The following is an 18133-nucleotide window of genomic DNA, read 5'->3' as shown; positions in this document are numbered from 1 at the left end:
AGTGTGGGGCTTGCAATATTGAAGAACTGACGAACAACATTCAGAATAAATGTGTCAGCCATTGTGAGTGAACCAATAAAATCTCAAAAGCCTTCCTTTGCACGTCAAACTCAATTAATTATTAATTTATTGTTAAATATAAAATTATACAAGCATGCAATTTGAACAACTATTAAAGTTAAAAAAACTGAACTCTGCTTATATTTTCACTTACCTGAATTATTAACATTAGCAAAATTAATAAAATTTTAATGTCCCATGAGCACAGTACAGTACTATATTTTGAGACAGTACTGTACATATAGGTTACATACACCATTATATGTATTTAGTGAAAATATCTGTATATACAGTATTTGTATATTATATTATTGAATATGACAAAAAGAGTTGTATCAATGATTCTAGCACTAATCTCTCTTTCTTATGGTCTTCACTTGAGAAAGAAGTTGAAAAATTAACTTTCAAAGTTAATTTTAGTTTTATATGGTCCATTGCTAACAGGATAGGATCATCTAAACGTATCTCTTAGTGTCGGGTCATATAAAACTGTAAGATGAACTTGGCAGAGTTAATTTTTCAACTTCATTCTCAAGTGAAGAACATAAGAAATATATAGATGATTAGTGCTAGAATCATTGATATAATTTTCTATTATACTAATAACATATGTCTACAAGAAAGACTGCTACCAAAATATACTAGTATAGTACAGTATTTATATATTAAATATTTGTATAATTAGTAGCTTAATTTAGTTAATGTACTGTAGATGGAATGGTTTAAATGTCTAACTGAATAGTAAAGAGGATAGTGTTTATAATGCTCTTGCTGGCCATTAAATCATTACAAACAAATCAATGATTTGATAGGTAAACTGCTAAGAAATGCAGCAGTTTTCAGGACCTGAAGCTGGGAGCAGCCATCAAGAAAATTGATGTGACATCTTGCTGTGTGTTTCTGTGCTGTACAGTATTCAGGTTGGTGTAAGTTATGTTATATTACCCTATATCATGTGTAAGTTATGTTATATTACCCTATATCATGTGTAAGTTATGTTATATTACCCTATATCATGTGTAAGTTATGTTATATTACCCTACATCATGTGTAAGTTATGTTATATTACCCTATATCATGTGTAAGTTATGTTATATTACCCTATATCATGTGTAAGTTATGTTATATTACCCTATATCATGTGTAAGTTATGTTATATTACCCTATATCATGTGTAAGTTATGTTATATTACCCTACATCATGTGTAAGTTATGTTATATTACCCTATATCATGTGTAAGTTATGTTATATTACCCTATATCATGTGTAAGTTATGTTATATTACCCTATATCATGTGTAAGTTATGTTATATTATTCTATACCCAAAGAAAGCAGTGGTCTAAGGACTTGTAATTAACATATCCAGAATGTTTAGATAAGGAATTCTATTGGAATGCATTTATAGTTTTAAGTAAATAACCAAAATATTATATTCCCTAAAATAATATTAAATACCAGTACAAATATAGTTGTAGTTCATTTATGTAAAAAATGTGACATGGCCAGCTTCTCCCACTGCTAGGTCTTGTTCCCATATTGGATGGCATGTTACTCACGTGTGAATTTTTTAAGTCATCCCATGAAGGCTTCCCTTGTTTAGCACTGGCTTTACCAAAACACATACTAAATATTGTATTGTATAACATTTAAATTATCTTTTCTGTGGGAAGCCCCTCTGCCTCCCTGGGGCTATCAGACTGGTATACGCTATATTAGTCTGGATATTCAGTCAATGGCGTTCTGCCTACCAGGGACCACGAGTCAGAACCTGGCTTCCTCAAAGAGGCACAGGGAGCGATGGCCTATGGAAACCCCCAATGTGTTTGGGAGCATCCCATGTCTGCCCTTGACTGAGGCTAGGCACCCAGAAAGGTAGACATAACAAAACAAACCCCACTTGGTAAGAAATTGCGACTGAAGACTGAACAGGGAAACAGAACTTCCCCGAAACATCAGGAAACAAGCAAGCGTCACTCACGGCCGCCACGTCTCTTGTTTCTCTGTTCGACCTTTGGTTGCAGTTTCATACCAAGTGGGGTTTGTTTTGTTATGCATACCTTTCTGGGTGCCTAGCCCCGATTGTTATCCATTGTCTATTGTTTGAGTTATCTACACGTCTGCTAAGCTGTGCCTAATTCAACAATAATTTGCTAAATCTTTAATACAGTACAATCTCGATTCGGCGCACTATATGGGACCAACCCTAGATCGTTATGGGGGTGGATTCGTTGCAACATGTGATGCCTTCAGGAGGCGTTTGCGTCAGTGTCTTTTTTTTTTCTTTTTACACAATAAAAATGCATTATCATATTATATTCTGTACCTATATATTACTAATCTACTAAAAAATACTGTGCAATAGTTTTATTTACTTTATTGTTGGAGTACTTACGTCCATCTTGAATTCTCATAGAGTTGTTTAAATTTTAAATTTTGCCCCGTGGGATGAGTTTATTGGGTAGCGCCATCCATCCTGTGAGTGGACATATGGCCTTAGCAGCATGTACAACACTCCACAATAGGAAGAAAACCTGCTGGGTTGTTCATCCTGTCACTTGTACCCAGACACAGCTGGGACTTGCTTACCTGTCTCAAGTGAACAGCTTATCACACAAGAAGATTAACATTCGTCAGCCCTTAAAATCTTATGTTATCTTGCGGGTACAAAATGGGGAAATCTTTTAAGGACAGTATCTATTTTTGACAAGTAGTGTGAATACTGTTCAGTAAATATGTACAATATTGTATTATGCAGGTAGCACTGTACTAATTATGTTGTTCTACAATATACTGTACACTGTATACACTATGTAGTTCTACAACTTTAAGTTTAACACTTTAATACTATGTACTTAAATTTGACACTTGTTCTAACTGTACACTCCACACATGATGTTCTAGATGTTTGCATTAGGTTTGCTGGTGCTTGCTGCTACTGAGTTGGTTTCAGCTTCTTAATGATTCTCAGACAATTTTCCTGTTCTTAATATTATGCATATTCTTAAATCTTTCCAACCATTCTTCTAGCTCAAAAATGTGGAATGTTCATCTTTAAACATCAATCGCATCATCATGGATGGATTAGTGGCTAACTGGTGGGCAGGTAGGGTGGGTGGGTGGATTTGGGGCAGGCGAATGGGTGACCATTTGGGCGGGCAATATGAGTTGCTATTTAGGCAGGCAGATGGGTGGGCAAGCAGGGTGGGTAGATTTGGGCAAGCTGATGGGTGGCTATATGGGCAGGCAATGAGGGTGGGTTTGGACAGGCAGACGGGCAGGCAATGAGGGTGGGTTTGGACAGGCAGACGGGCAGGCAATGAGGGTGGGTTTGGACAGGCAGACGGGCAGGCAATCAGGGTGGGTAGATTTGGGCAGGCGATATGGGTGGGTTTGGTTTGAGCAGGAGGATTGCAGGCTATTCGGGCGGGCAGGCGGTGTGGGTGGGTTTGAGCAGTCCGAATGGGCAGGTGGCTGGGTTTGGGCAGGCGGATGGCTGGCTATTTCTGGGTGGGTTTGGGCAGGCGGATGGCTGGCTATTTCTGGGTGGGTTTGGGCAGGCGGATGGTCATCAGCGTATATGAAGTTTAAGCCAGATCCAGTAACAAATTTCTCAAATATTGGATTCATATCATATTACAGTATATATTTTTTGGGTTATATATTTAGTTTAGCAACATTATTACGATAATAAGAGCTATAAAAACACGTTTTTTAGAAATTATTTATTAATTTTTTTATTTCAAGGCTGTAGGTCACTGAACTGTAGCGACGAATTTGAGCAAAAAGCCCATGGTGCTGTGTGTACAGGTAATAGACCAGTCCACCTGCTCTCAAGTTGTTTTGAAAGCTTTAGCCAATAACATAAATAATTTCTCAAATAGCAGATGTCTATCTTAGCTTTGCTTAGCTTTTTATACCAAAGAACTTAGCAAGGGTGGTAGAGGAAGAAGGATGGGATGGTGAAATTCTTGGAAGAGGACTTGGATGTGGGGAGAGGAGGCTTGATATTTCGGTGACCTTTCCACCGCGGATTGGAGATGTTTTTTCGGTCTAAGCTTGTGGCTTGAGTTTTTCTTAAGCAGCAGGAGGCTATCATATTATAGTATATTTTTGTTTTATATTTAGAAATATAATATCGCTAATCTCCGAAAGTTCTTCACCGATTGCTTTGAAATTTTCACACAACATTCCATTTGCATCCGAGCAGGTTTTTATATACATACTATATAGATGTCACGTCTGTGACGAGAAAAAACATGCTTTTTTTTGAAAAACTACGTTTTTCCATGTGTTTTTCATGCGAGGGAAATCTTCGAAACCACTTTACCGATTTCTTTGAAATTTTGACACAACGTTGCATTCGAATAATTGAGTGTTTTTATATACCTACTATATACATGCCTTAGCTGTGACACGAAAAAACAAGTTTTTTTAAAAAACAGCGCCATCTGTTAGACGTAAGAGCAACACGCTGTAATCTCCAAAAGTTCTTCACTGATTGCTTTAAAATTTTAACACATCGTTCCATTCGAATACGTGCATATTTTTATATACCTGCTATATAGAAGCCACACCTGTGACAGGTAAAAACAGGCTTTTTTTTATATAGCGCCATCTGTTGCACATATTAGCAACACGCTATACTACATATGTTATGATTCCATTTCAATGTTTCCGATTTCATTTTCAAATGATTTTGATTTACAGTATTTTCATTTTGATTTAATTATTTTGTGTGACATTGTGTTGGAATAGAGTTGTGTTGCTTACCATACTGTTCATTTCATAAGTATAAGTACAGATGCCACACCTATGCCAGGTAAACACATTCTTTTTTTAAGAAACAGCACCATCTGTTGCATTTAAGAGCAAAACATGCTGTACTAAATATGTTACGATTTCATTTCAATATTCCGATTTCATTGATAAATTGAATTTTCATAGATTTCAATTTCTTTTCATTTTGATTTATTTATTTTGTGTGAAATTGCATTGGAATTGAGCTGTGTTGTTTACCATACCGTTCATTTCATGAGTATAGTTTATTTTTTATTTTTTTCATTGATTTTCATTTCCTTTTTTAACTGTTTTCTTATATTTAAGTGATGGGAACATCAGATCATTTGATGTTCCCAATTTTCTGATGGAAACATTAGATCATTTGGGAATGCATCGGACGAGGGAGTAGGGAATGGTGAGGGGACAGGAGGGGAGGATGGGGGGAAGGACGAGGGGACAGGGGAGGGGGTAATGGTGGGGAGGACGAGGGGACAGGAGAGCTGGGGATGGTGGGGGTCAAGGGGACAGTGGAGTGGAGAATGGTGGGGAGGATAAGAGGACAGGGGAGTGGGGGATGGTGGGGAAGACGAGGGGATGGGGAAGGGGGAATGGTGGGGAGAATGAGGGGACGGGGGAGTTGGAGATTGTGGGGAGGACGAGGGGACAGTGGAGTGGGAAATGGTTAGGAGGACGAGGACACATTAGAGTGGGGAGGACAAAGGGATGGGGAAGGGGGGACAATCCCCCCCCCTTCCCCATCCCTTTGTCCTCCCCAAACTCTCCCCTGCTGTATTGGGCCCATCCTATGTGGGGAGGATGAGGGGACGAGGGAGTTTGGAATGGTTGGGAGGATGAGGGGACGGGGAGTGGGGAATGGTTAGGACAACGAGGACACGGTAGAGTGGGGGATGGTGGGAAGGACAAAGGGATTGGGGAAGGGGAGATTGGTGGAGAGGAAGAGAGGACGCGGGAGTGAGGAATGGTTGGGAGGATGAGGGGAGAGGGGGAATGGTGGGGAGGACTGGCAGACAGGGGAAGGTTGCTGTTACTCAGCAACGCGTGGCAGGGTACAGCTAGTTAGGATAATAAAAATATAGTAAAACATGTTTGTTTTTTTAGGAAAGATTTATTAATCTGAAACTTTCAAAGTCATGGGTCACTGAACTACGATGAAACATCGAAGGAAAACCAAGTGAGGTTTACAGTACAGTACTGTATTCCCTATATCTGTCCACCCTCACTCATGTTGTTTCATCACTTAAAATGTCTATAAGGAGATTTCACCACATGTAGCTACCTTCTTACCCTTCAGCCTTTAAATTAATTTACAAAGATAGGTGTGCTTTAAATCAGTGAAAGAAAAAAATGGAAACTCAGTCATTCACTTGTTGTGTGGACCACTCTGGCTGGTGTTTGGTTAATATGGTTCACTTGTTGTGTGGACCACTCTGGCTGGTGTTTGGTTAATATGGTTCACTTGTTGTGTGGACCACTCTGGCTTGTGTTTGGTTAATATGGTTCACTCGTTGTGTGGACCACTCTGGCTGGTGTTTGGTTAATATGGTTCACGTGTTGTGTGGACCACTCTGGCTGGTGTTTGGTTAATATGGTTCACTTGTTGTGTGGACCACTCTGGCTGGTGTTTGGTTAATATGGTTCACTTGTTGTGTGGACCACTCTGGCTTGTGTTTGGTTAATATGGTTCACGTGTTGTGTGGACCACTCTGGCTGGTGTTTGGTTAATATGGTTCACTTGTTGTGTGGACCACTCTGGCTTGTGTTTGGTTAATATGGTTCACTTGTTGTGTGGACCACTCTGGCTGGTGTTTGGTTAATATGGTTCACTTGTTGTGTGGACCACTCTGGCTGGTGTTTGGTTAATATGGTTCACTTGTTGTGTGGACCACTCTGGCTTGTGTTTGGTTAATATGGTTCACTTGTTGTGTGGACCACTCTGGCTGGTGTTTGGTTAATATGGTTCACTTGTTGTGTGGACCACTCTGGCTGGTGTTTGGTTAATATGGTTCGCTTATTGTGTGGTCCACTTGTGTGATTCAGCGTGACATATGAAGGAATTAATAATTGTAACTTGTGATATACAGATAATGGGAAAGTTTTCCTCCAGTCTGTGAACTGTCCCAACATTATAAGCAAATCCACACATTCCCCACTTCAGCGAACCAGAGTTCGTCAAGACAGGTGAGGAAATCTGGCCTGAAAAGTGTGCGACCTAGCCAGAGATCTGCTGAATTCGGGTACGCAGAATCGAGGTTGTACTGTACTGTAATTTGATTTTCTAAATCAAATATTAATTTGAATTTGCCTGTATCCAAATGGCCAACCCATCCTCCTGTTTTGGTAGTACTGTACAGTACTTATAGTAACGATGAGGACCATAGTACATATACCGACGTACAACACAATTATAAAGTACAGTATTGTATATATTGGTACTATTGAATTTGTACAAACTGGAAAATATTTTATATTTATGTTGCAAAGACAAACGAACTTAACCTTCCTAGGCCTAATACATGTACATGTTTGTGCTGTATTAGGCCTAGAATATTTAAGTTTGTGTTTTAAGTTCATTTTTTCGGACTATAAAGTGAATAGTACCAAATTCTACGATCTAATTGCTTAGTACGTCAATCTTTGTACTATGGTGCACATAGTTACAAAAACTACTATCTAAATAGGAAGATGGGTTGAAATGATGCTCACACACTCTCAAAGGGTTATATCCAACATATCTGTAATCCTTAGATTAGATAAGAATTTAAGACACTGTACTCCTAATATGGGTGCCTTGTGATTTGCAAAATTTCTGAAGAATGCCTTTGTGTATTGACTTGAAACTTTCAAGGCTTATATGTGGTGGGACAATGAAAGTTGCTAATATTACACACAATAAAAATATTTCTTTTTACTGTATCCAGGCAATTCTTGAATTATTCCTAAAGAAGTACAGCACAGTACTGGCCTTTCTCTGCTATTATGCACCCTCTAATGATACACAGAAAAGTATATAATGCCTGTGTTTCAGATATCATTTCACATTTAATTTATAAATCTGGAAATACCCTGTAGTCAATATTTTGACATTTGTTTATAAAAGCTTTATGTATTTTCTTGCCTGTCAAAGCAAATGTTATAATGAATTAATTAAACACAGTTCAGCCAATGAATCTACAGTAAAAGTTTTAGTAAAGTTTTCTATCGATGGCATTTGTCCGATGGTTTTATTTTTCACAATAAATTGAAAGGATAATATTCTCTTTCTAATATACATTAGGTGTTAATTGAGAATATTTTTACTGGAGTTACAGATTAGGTTGGAGATTAATTGATTGGTTTATTTGAAAAGGTAAGATGGTAACTTTTTATTTAGTTAAAATCTAACAGTGCTGTTTACCTATTTTAGCAAACAATAGAGATTATGGGAAAAGCACAAGCCACCAAGGTTCCGTCACAAGCTGTGTGCAGTTGCACTGGGATGGCGATGCACTTCAAAGTGTACCTGGAGAAAACATCAGGGAGAATGGGAGGACCTTTACAAGCCACCAGCTTCCTGTTCTTGCCGTGGCCAGTAGAGACAGTGGCCTTCAGGTAATTAAAGGTAAATATCATTATTTTTTGAGAAGATAAAAATATAATACATTTGCCAAATATTACCATACGCATTATTACCCCTCAATAGTCACATTTACTTTGTCATAAAAAAGATCAAATTGTCTGAAGTGTTCTGTTGACATTGGTTAAAAACATTCTATAATTATATTCTCTTTATAAAAAAATTATAATTGTAAAACTTTATCTAGCTCATATTCAGAAAATCTCTAGAGCAAAGAAAAATCCCTCTAGGTTGGAAGTATGCAAATATCACCTTTATTTTCTGTGAGGAGCCCCATTGGCTCCCTGAAGCTATCAAACTGACATGTGCCATATTAGTTTGCTGTCATCAGTCCCAGGAGTTCTAGTGCCTACCGGGGGCCACGAGCCAGAACCTGGCTCCCCTCAGAGAGGCGCAGGGAGCAATGGCCATATGAGCACTCTGCATTTAGAGTATGTCGTTTCTGCCATCGACCAGGGAAAGCACCCAGAAAGGTAGGCGAAGCAATATAAGCCCTAGTGAAAATTGCAACCTACGTCCAAACAGAGCCAAAGAATTCCCCCCAAAAGAAAACAAACAAACAAGCAAAGCGGCATCCAACTAGCGCACCAGCTTGTTAGCCCGCTCGGGCAAGCCGGCCGCTCACCCCATCAGTTCATTGACTGATGTGCCAATGTCAATAAATTTCCTCTCCGTTTATGGATTTGCCAGCTTTGTGTGGTATGGTGGCCAGGTGTTCTTTGGTTCGCTGGGCTGCATGCGCCTAGGGCTCTCTTCCCTAGGTGCCCAGTAAGTACTTCCCTTGTGTCACGGTTCTCTTCCCTGGGACGTTCGGGTCTCACACCCATTTGAGGGCTTTGTCACTGGGCGTTGTTCTCGCCCTTGGGGTCCGTCGGGGGTCTTGGGCTTCCTGTCTTGCCCCGGGTATGGAGTGGGCATTTGCTAGGTGGGGTGCACTGCAGCTGGCGCACCCTGCATACAGCGGCTGCCAATGATTCTCTCTGGGGACAGGTTGGTTTGTGTGTGTTGCTTCGGGGACTTTTTGTTTTGTATTGTTTTATTTGGACGTATTCACTTACTGTTGGAGGTGGTGGTCTGCCTAGCTTCCCATTAGACTATCCTAGGTTGTGTTGGTGGTCCTCCTCTATTGCCCCAAGGTTTCACAGCGACCTCTGGTTGTCACTTTGCCTGCAATAGACAGGGTTTACCAGCTGTGCTTCCTGTAGGGCTAACGTATCCTACAGGGCCCTGGAAAATGCCGTTGGGCTCAGGAACACCATGGATGTGTCTTCTGAGCCCTGTCTCACCTTGTGCGATGCTGAAGGTTGGCTGTTGCCTCTGCCTCATGATGATCATCATCCATCCTACCTCCATCATGCTGCCTGTTCGGTCGGTGACATCTGCGATCCTGAGTCTTGCGGGATTTGTTCTCAGCTTGTTATTCAGTTTACCCATTCCTTGTCTGAGGATGTTAGGGGTCAGGCAGCAGCTTTGTTGCATGCTAGGTATTCTTTGTTGCAATGAGCCTTGTTGGTTGCCCAGTTGGAAGCCCAGCTTGCTGGGTTCTTTCCCAGCTTGCTGGGTTCTTTCCCAGCTTGCTGGGTTCTTTCCCAGCTTGCTGGGTTCTTTCCCAGCTTGCTGGGTTCATGTTCCTGGTGAATTGGCGGAAGTCCCATCTGGTTCCATCCTGGGTTCGGACTTGGCTGGCCCTCGTGTGGGATTCTCAGATTGCACCCGTTTTTCAACCTCCTGTGGCTTTGACTTGCGTGCTCGTGGCCTGCTGGCTTTGGCTTTGCGTTTCTATTCCATCCTGGAGCTGTCTTCGGACTGGCTTGAGGAGGATGTAGAGGCGCTTGGGGTCGTTCCTGGGTCTGGCACCTTGTGCTCAGCGGCGTGCGTCGGCTGTCTTTTTAAAGCTGTTTGCGCCAATCCTGCGCTTGTTTTATGCCTCCCAGCTCACATGTTGGCAGGCGGTGCTTGCATCCTCCTTGGAATCTGCTTGGGCCCTGGCTCTTAGAATGTCTTCACCTTTTTGCCACCTGATGTTCGCTGATTCTGCGGTGGCGGAGTACAGTATATGCAGGTGGCTTCTGCTAGCTGTCATCCAATGTCCGACTTGTTGGTTCTCCGAGGGTCCCAGGGGGACTTTCTCTGAGGGGTCGTGCAAGGGCTTGGGGCTCTGCTCATCGTGGTAGGCCACTGGTGCCAATTTTGGCGCTGCCATGGGAACCGTGTTCGTCTGGTCGGTGTGGTGTTCGCTCTGTGCGAAGCTCGGGTTCTTGTAAGGGGCATCAGCCCTTTTGTGGTTCGTCCCATTGACGGGGCGATGGAAGGGGGGGGGAGGCTTGCTCTGTTCGCTCATGCCTGGTCCCACAATTTGTGGGCATCTCGGGTCCCTTCTGACGGCCTGTGGTGGCCCCGCCTCCTTCAGGGGGCTCGGGGCTTGCGGGGCAGGCTTCTTCTCCTGCGCTCTGTTGGGTCATCTCGAAGTGGGTGAGCTTGGGCATGGTCGAAACGACGATGTCTCTTAGATGGGTTTCCCGTTTGTTCCCAGTCCCGTTTCGGTATGTTCCCAGTCCCAAAACGGGACTGTGCAGACCTGCGATTCATTCTGGACTTGTCACTGTCTGAACCCCTGGGTTCATTGCCCCTCCTTTCGGATGACTACTCTGTCCCAGGTCCAGCTTCTGTTGGAGCCGAGCGCTTGGATGGTGTTCCTAGACCTCCGGGACGTGTATTGGCATGTCCCAATTCATCCGGGGTTCAGGGACTGGCTTGGTTTTGTTGTGGGGCGTCAGAGTTATCGCTTTTGTTGTCCCTCGTTCGGGTTGAACCTGGCATCTCGTGTTTTCACGTGCCTTACCCAGGTCGTGGTGGCTCTCTCTTGCGATCACTGGGTTCAGCCTCCGAGGGCCTTGCGTCGGTTGCTGCGTCACCGGCTTCCTCTTCGGGTTTTTCAGGGTTCAGTGACTTGGCGTCTACTCGAGCCCTCGCTCGATGTGTTCACAGACGCGTCATCTCTTGGCTGGGGCTTTGTGACCAGTGCTCACCAGGATGGCCTGGGGCGGGGGGATCCATCCTTCCGTTGAGCCCACAGCACAGTGGTGGAGTTAGTGGCGATGTGGTATTCCCTTTGAAGGGTTCGGGTCGCCTGCGTATCAACAATCCGGCTCCATTCAGACTGCTCCCCGGTGGTTCATTGTCTGAACCTAGGGGTTTGATGCGGCCCTTGGCTCTTTGGGGCTGGTCGCTTCAGATGACTCATCTGCTGAGCTCTCAGGGTTTGGCTCTCCTGACAAACGAGGGGTGTCCAACGTTCAGGCAGACAACCCAGTCTCAGTTCGTTCCCCTGTCCACGGAATGGACGGTCGATACCGACTCCTTCAGTTGGCTCTGCCAGACATTCGGGCGCCCGGATGTGGACCTCTTCACGTCGGTGTGGTCTGTGTATATTATATCTTTTGGTATATGTGGTGCCCTTCCCTGACTGCAACACCATCAGGGTTGATGCCTTTCGGCAGGATTGGTCAAGGTGAGGGGTTCCGGTATCTCTTCCCCCAGGTTCAGCTGTTGCTCCAAGTCCTGTCTCAAAGTCACTTGGAGACTTACCAGGGGTGAGTAGTTCTCTTGGCCCCATGGTGGCCGGCCTAGCCATGGTTTCAGGCACTGCTTGCTCGGTTTTCTGAACCCAAAGGTTTTGCCGCAGCTCCGCCTCTTTCAGCAGATTGGTCCGGTTCATCACGTGGCTGGTTCCACCTTCTCCTTGAGTCTTCGCATTTGGTTTTTTTATTTAAGTCTATCACCATCTGTATGGTGCTCTGGAGGTGTCCTTGATTGTGTCCCACCTGCGAGCTTTGTCTAGGTGGCAGTATGAAGTTTCCTGGCAGTCCTTTCACTTCTTTCTCTGGCGTCGTAGGTATTCCTCGCTCTCGGTTAAGGTTGTCTTGTCCTTTCTCTCGTGGTTGTTTCAGGACCGTCGTCATATGTCGAATACAATCGCCTCGTATCGTGCGACACTTGGCGGAGCCACTACAGCTTGCTTTCGGTATTGATGTTACTTCTGTGCCATTTCACAAGCTATCTCATGCGTTGTTTGACCTCTGGCCTGCTCAGGCACCGCCTGAGCCATCCTGCTCCTTGGATCGAGTGCTTTCTTTTCTTTCTTCTCCTTGGTTTGTTGTAGCCCCTTCGGTTCAGGATTGTTTTTCCAAGGCTCTTTTCTTGTTGGCATTGACCTCTGGGAGGGTGGGTCAGGTCGGGGAGCTTCATGCTCTCCTCTGGCACTGGGGTTTCTGCTCTTTTGGCCCTCGTGATAGGTTTGTTCGCTTGCAGCCGTCTCCTCCGTTTCTGGAGAAGAATGTGACAGCTGCTTTCCAGAGGAGTCCTTCGGTTGTTGATGCCTGGTTGGTCAGGCCAGGGGTGCATCATTGTGTCCGGTTGTGGCTCTCAGCTGTTATTTGCATGACACGGCTTCTGTGTCCGGGGATGTGCTTTGGGTTGATCCGGTTTCCCTTCTTCCCTGTTTTTGGGTGCCGGTCTCTCAGGTCGTCTGCAGGGTTATTCGGTCCAGCCAGCCTGCGGTCTATCCCTGTCCCCATGACATTCGTAAGTTTGCTGCTCTTGCTGCCAACTTTGGCAACATGTCTTGGACTGACATTCGGGCGCAGGGTTTTTGGCAGTCGAACAGGGTACTGGCTGCTCGTTACTTAGTTAATGTTCCTGGGCCTCGTCGGACCTGTGTTGCTTTTGGTCGGCAGTTACAGCCAGTTGCCTCAACTTTGCATTGAGGAGCCAGCAACGACTGCCTCCTGCGTAAGTCCCTCTAGTTTTCGTCTTTTGGTAGATAGCTCCGGGAAGCCAACAGGGCTCCCCCCAGAAAACCAGCACTGAATGTAATGAAATGCAATATTCTGAATGATACCCCGGAGGCTCCCTGACAACCCTACCTCCCTTCAGTCGGCGGTTTTTCGCGTGTTTTTGATATCTAGCCTCAGAACTGCAGGGTGGATCACCGGCTCGAGGGGTCTGGGGCTTCTCCTTTCCCCTTCCGGATGGGGGAAGTGAATGGCGCAGACAGCGGCGCGGTGACGTGGTGACATCATGCTTGTTTGTTCATTTTAGTTTGGGGAGTTCTGTCCACTAGTTAGGCTCTTAGTAGCAATTTCTTAATCAGAAAAGGGGTTTGTTTTGGGATGCTTACGTTTGTGGGTGCCTGACCCGGTCGATGGCAGACATAGAATGCTTCCAAATACATGGGGGTTTCTATAGGCCATTGCTCCTCTTGCCTCTGAGGGGGCCAGGTGCTGGCTCGTGGGCCCCGGTAGGCCTAAGAAGTCATTACATTCAACACTGGATTTTTGTTTATACTGTTCATTGTATATAAGTAAGCATCAGCTCATTATTGCAATATATTTAAATTTAGACTTTATTTTCTGAAGGTAGATGAAGCTTTGTAATGAAATCATGGGATTTGTTGGAGTTTAACTACTATATAAATTCAAATATTTTCAGTCTTAGCAATTTCACTATTGACTGATAAAAGATTCTTCATATACTGCATTGTTTACCTATGTGGAAATGCCTAACAAAATTTTTAGTGGATTCATGAGAAATTCCTTCCCTTAGGGATGACACAGCATAGGATAAGGAAGTGGTGATGGCCCCTGCAGCTAGAGGTTCTGGAGAAGAGCTCTTCGATCCTCCATGGGGGCTTGGTGTGCTATTCCCAAAAGCACTTGCATTTATGTGAGTCAAAAGCAATATTTGTGCAGTATTTTTTAAGAGTTTAGAGGGTGACCTTGTGCACTTTTTATGTAGAATCTTCTCCAAACATTTAAATTATCTTAAAGTATTAAAGACATTTAAAGGAGACACTTAAAATATATAGTATATTATATACAAGAGTTGTTATATTCTTGTACAGCCACTAGTACGCGTAGCGTTTCGGGCAGGTCCCTGGAATACGATCCCCTGCCGCGAAGAATCGTTTTTTCATCCAAGTACACATTTTACTGTTGCGTTAAACAGAGGCTACAGTTAAGGAATTGCGCCCAGTAAATCCTCCCCGGCCAGGATACGAACCCATGACATAGCGCTCGCGGAACGCCAGGCGAGTGTCTTACCACTACACCACGGAGACTGTAAATCATTATCATATACTGTACATTTATTTTAAGAATTGTAAAATAGGTTACTTTCCAAACACAAGTGTTTCCAAGACATCATGAATCATATTCATGGCAGTCACAACCCTTAAAGTATTTGAATTTATAAGTCTTTATCTTATTTAGGAATGTAAATAGACATACCATAAGACTTAACAGATTTTCTAGGGGAGCCCCTTCGACTTCCTGGAGCTATCCAGGCTGATATGCATCTCTTTAGAATATGGCATCAGTCGATGTGGGGTGGAGTTCTAGGCCTACTGGAGACCACAAGACAGAACCTGGCTCCCCTCAGAGAGGCACAAGGAGCAGTGGCCTATAGAAATGCACATGTGATTTGGAGCATTCTATATCTGCCATTGACCAGGACAGGCACCCAAAAAGATAAGCGCCTCAAAATAAACCCTTATTCTGGTTGAAAACAACGAAAATAGACAAATGAGTGGACAGTACTCCTCAAATGAAAACGAGTATGACATCACACGAGCTGCGCCGCATGTCTGTGCAGCTCCCCCCTCCCTGGGAGGGGGGAGGGGGAGCCCCAGACCCTCGCACCTGTGATCCACACCCCAGTTCTTCAGCTGATGTGATACGATATGGTTGTGTGGCTCCAGCTCCAGATTCTTGTGTTGTGTTGTGCTGCCCTTTGGTTCAGTATTGCTCTTACGGTTGCGTGTGAGCTGGGAATAATATTCACAGGTACTCGGGCTGCATGTGCTTAGGAGTCACCTTTCCTGAGTGCCCTGTAAGTACCGCCCTTGGGGCTTGGGGTTCTCTTCCACAAGTCACCTTGGGTCTACCTCTGTCGGTCTTTTGCTGCTCGGCAATTGACTGCCCCAAGTGTTTTGACGGGTTTCCACTCTTGTCTACCTTTAGGTAAGTGGTAGTTTTTGCACTGGTAGGGGCATGGGGTACTGCGCAGCTAGTTTTCATCTATAACAGCAGCCGGCTCTGTTCCCTCTGGATACGCTGTCCTCTTGCAAGGTTTTTCTTTTCTTTTTCTTTTTGCCTGGTGGGGGGAGGGGGGTCTGCATTGTGTGTCTGCCCATTATATTAGGGTTTGACTTTGTTTGGTGGTACCCCCTGCTTCACACTCATAAGTGCATACGTCCCTGGGGTTCAGCATTAGCAGTTTGTTTGATAGCATTGGGTGCCAGTTAGCAGTACCCTACCTGGGATTACCCTTAGCAGAAACAGTCTAGGGGCCCTGGGAAACCCCGCAGGGGCATTCGGGTTTGATGGATGCGACCCCTGAGTCCCCTCGTGCCTTGTGTGAGTTTGAGGGTTGCTCTGTTCCCTTGTCTCAGGGTGACGCTGATTGTTTTTGCCTACATCATGCTGCCTGTTGGGTCAGTGACACCTTCGACCCAGATTCCTGCGAGCATTGTTGCTTGTTTGTGACTGAATTCACCCATTCTACTGATGACATTATTCGGTTGCAGTCGACTCGCTCATTGCAGGTTAGGTTTAGGTCACTGCAACGCACTAGGTTGGTTACTTTCCCGGATGCCCCGATGCTGCCCCCGAATTTGCTTATTAGGGACCCGGACTTGGGGATGTTGGTCGCGTCGGCCTTGGTTCAGTCTGCGCCCCCTCATTCTTTCCCTGCTGTGGTTCATTCTGTCCCCCCCATCCTCTCTTTCCTTCCGGCTCCTGAGCGTTTGAGGGCTTCGGGGCACGGTTTCGAGGTTTCTGAGACTCGGGCAGTTTCGAGGGTTGCCCCTTCAGGGGTAGTGACGGAGGCATTCGAGTCTTTTCCTGCAGCCATAGCTCCGGGGTCTGACCAGTGGGCACCCCCGGCTTTTTCACACCACACAAGTTGTTTTTAGATGTGTGCATCAGCTCTGCTGGTGCTTGCTGCTGCTGTGGCTTCAGCTGCTTCTGAGCTGTTGCTGGCTGCTGTTGTACCAGTGCTGGGTACAGCTGTACTCATGCTGCGTACTGTTGTTCTTGTGCTGGGTATGGCTGTGCTCGTGCTGGTTGATTTTCTGCTACAAGTTCTTGCAAAATATTGCTTCATTTTTGGCATTAATAAGGCACTATTAGTAAGCCCTTGAGACATTTTGTTGTATAACAATACAGCTGTAGTCAAAAAATGGTAAATTTTGCTTGTTGGTTGCTCAAGAGTCTGTGCGAGAGCCTAAACTTTGCGATTATGATCTACTTGCCGGGTCGGGTGTGGCCTCATCGGCTGTTCTGGTTCCTCCAGGGATGTCCCTTCCCTCCCCTCTCGCGATTGCTGGGTTCGTCTCCCGGGAGAATTATGTCGGCTGCTGCGACGCTGGTTTCCTCTTCGGGTTTTTCAGGGTTCAGTGCCTTAGCGCCTACCCGAGCCCTCGCTCGATGTGTTCACGGTACAGGCGTTCCTGTACCTCTTTCCCCCGGTTCAGCTGTTGCTCCAGGTCCTAGCTCGCTTGGAGATTTACCAGGGGCGAGTAGTCCTCTTGGCCCTATGGTGGCCGGCCCTGGTCTTTGTACAGAGTGCTCTCCTATCCCTCTTCTCCTCGGTTTGTTGTGGCCCCTTCGGTTCAGGATTGTTTAGCTAAGGCTCTTTTCTTGATCACATTGGCCTCTGGGGGTCTAGCTACAGAGCTTCATGCTCTTCTCTGGAGCAAGGGTTTCTGCTTTTTTGGTCGTGGTGATAGGTTTGTTCGTTTGCAGCCGTCTCCTTCTTTTCTGGCAAAGAATGAGACTACTGTTTTCCAGAGGGATCCGTGGGTTGTTAATGCTTGGTTGGTCAGGCCAGGGATGCATCATGTGTTGTGTCCGGTTGCGGCCCTCCGCCGTTATTTGCGCGCCACGGCTTCTGTGTCCGGGGATGTGTTTTGGGTTGATCCAATTTCGCTTCTTCCCTGTTCTCAGGTGCAGGTCTCTCAGGTCATCCGCAGAGTTATCAAATCCAGCCAGCCTGCGGTCTATCCCCGTGCCCATGACGTTTGTAAGTTTGCTGCACTTGCTTCCGTCTTTGGTAACGTGTCCTGGGCTGACATTCGGGCACTGGGTTTTTGGCGGTCGAACAGGGTCCTGGCTGCACGCTACCTCGTTAATGTTCCTGGGCCTCCGAGGACATTATCAGGTGGGGAGTTTGACTGGGGCGGTACATCTGTCAAATGATAACGCAGATGTCCTAAGGCCAGCTCAGTGTGGACAGAAACCTCGCGTAGAGCAAAAGGGCAAATGTTGGCTTGATCCTGATTTTCAGTACGAATATGGACTGCGAAAGCAAGGCCTATCGATCCTTTTGACTTTAGGAGTTTTAAGCAAGAGGTGTCAGAAAAGTTTCACAGGCCTAGTCAGGCCTGTCAGGCCGACACAGGCCTAGTCAGGCCTGTGTCGCTTTGGGTTGGCGGTTGCTGCCTGTCTCGACTTCGAGTTGAGATGTGAGCACCGACCGCCTCCCGGGTAAGTCCCCTTTCATTTATGTCTTTGGTGAAGTAGGTCTGGGAAGCCTCCGGGACTCGCCCAGAAAATGGTGTTTCATTACATTCAAAGCTGGTTTTTTGACTCGGGTTTAT

General features: G+C 45.1%; 2 protein-coding genes across 9 annotated transcripts in view; one reads left to right on the top strand and one right to left on the bottom strand.

The window, feature by feature from the left end:
- The window catches only part of LOC138363117 (uncharacterized), a 43785-nt gene extending 33968 nt beyond the window's left edge, over positions 1-9817 (bottom strand). Inside the window, exon 1 of the mRNA XM_069322105.1 lies at positions 9762-9817. Coding sequence (XP_069178206.1) covers positions 9762-9817 — 56 coding nt within the window. The remainder of the gene's footprint in view (positions 1-9761) is intronic.
- Positions 1-18133, top strand: part of LOC123747250 (zinc finger protein 83) — a 38577-nt gene that overhangs the window by 2378 nt on the left and 18066 nt on the right. For 2 of the 8 annotated variants that reach the window (XM_045729290.2, XM_045729297.2), the window contains exons 2-4: positions 873-980; positions 8266-8460; positions 14080-14199. The gene's annotated coding sequence lies outside the window, so the exon portion shown is untranslated. The other 6 variants (XM_069321557.1, XM_045729305.2, XM_069321558.1 and 3 more) reach the window with 6 other exon arrangements.

This window comes from Procambarus clarkii, chromosome 10 (genome assembly GCF_040958095.1).
Source record: "Procambarus clarkii isolate CNS0578487 chromosome 10, FALCON_Pclarkii_2.0, whole genome shotgun sequence".
In the NCBI taxonomy this organism is placed as follows: domain Eukaryota; kingdom Metazoa; phylum Arthropoda; class Malacostraca; order Decapoda; family Cambaridae; genus Procambarus; species Procambarus clarkii.
The sequence above is the reverse complement of the archived record's forward strand: the minus strand, read 5'-3'. Positions and strand labels throughout refer to the sequence as shown.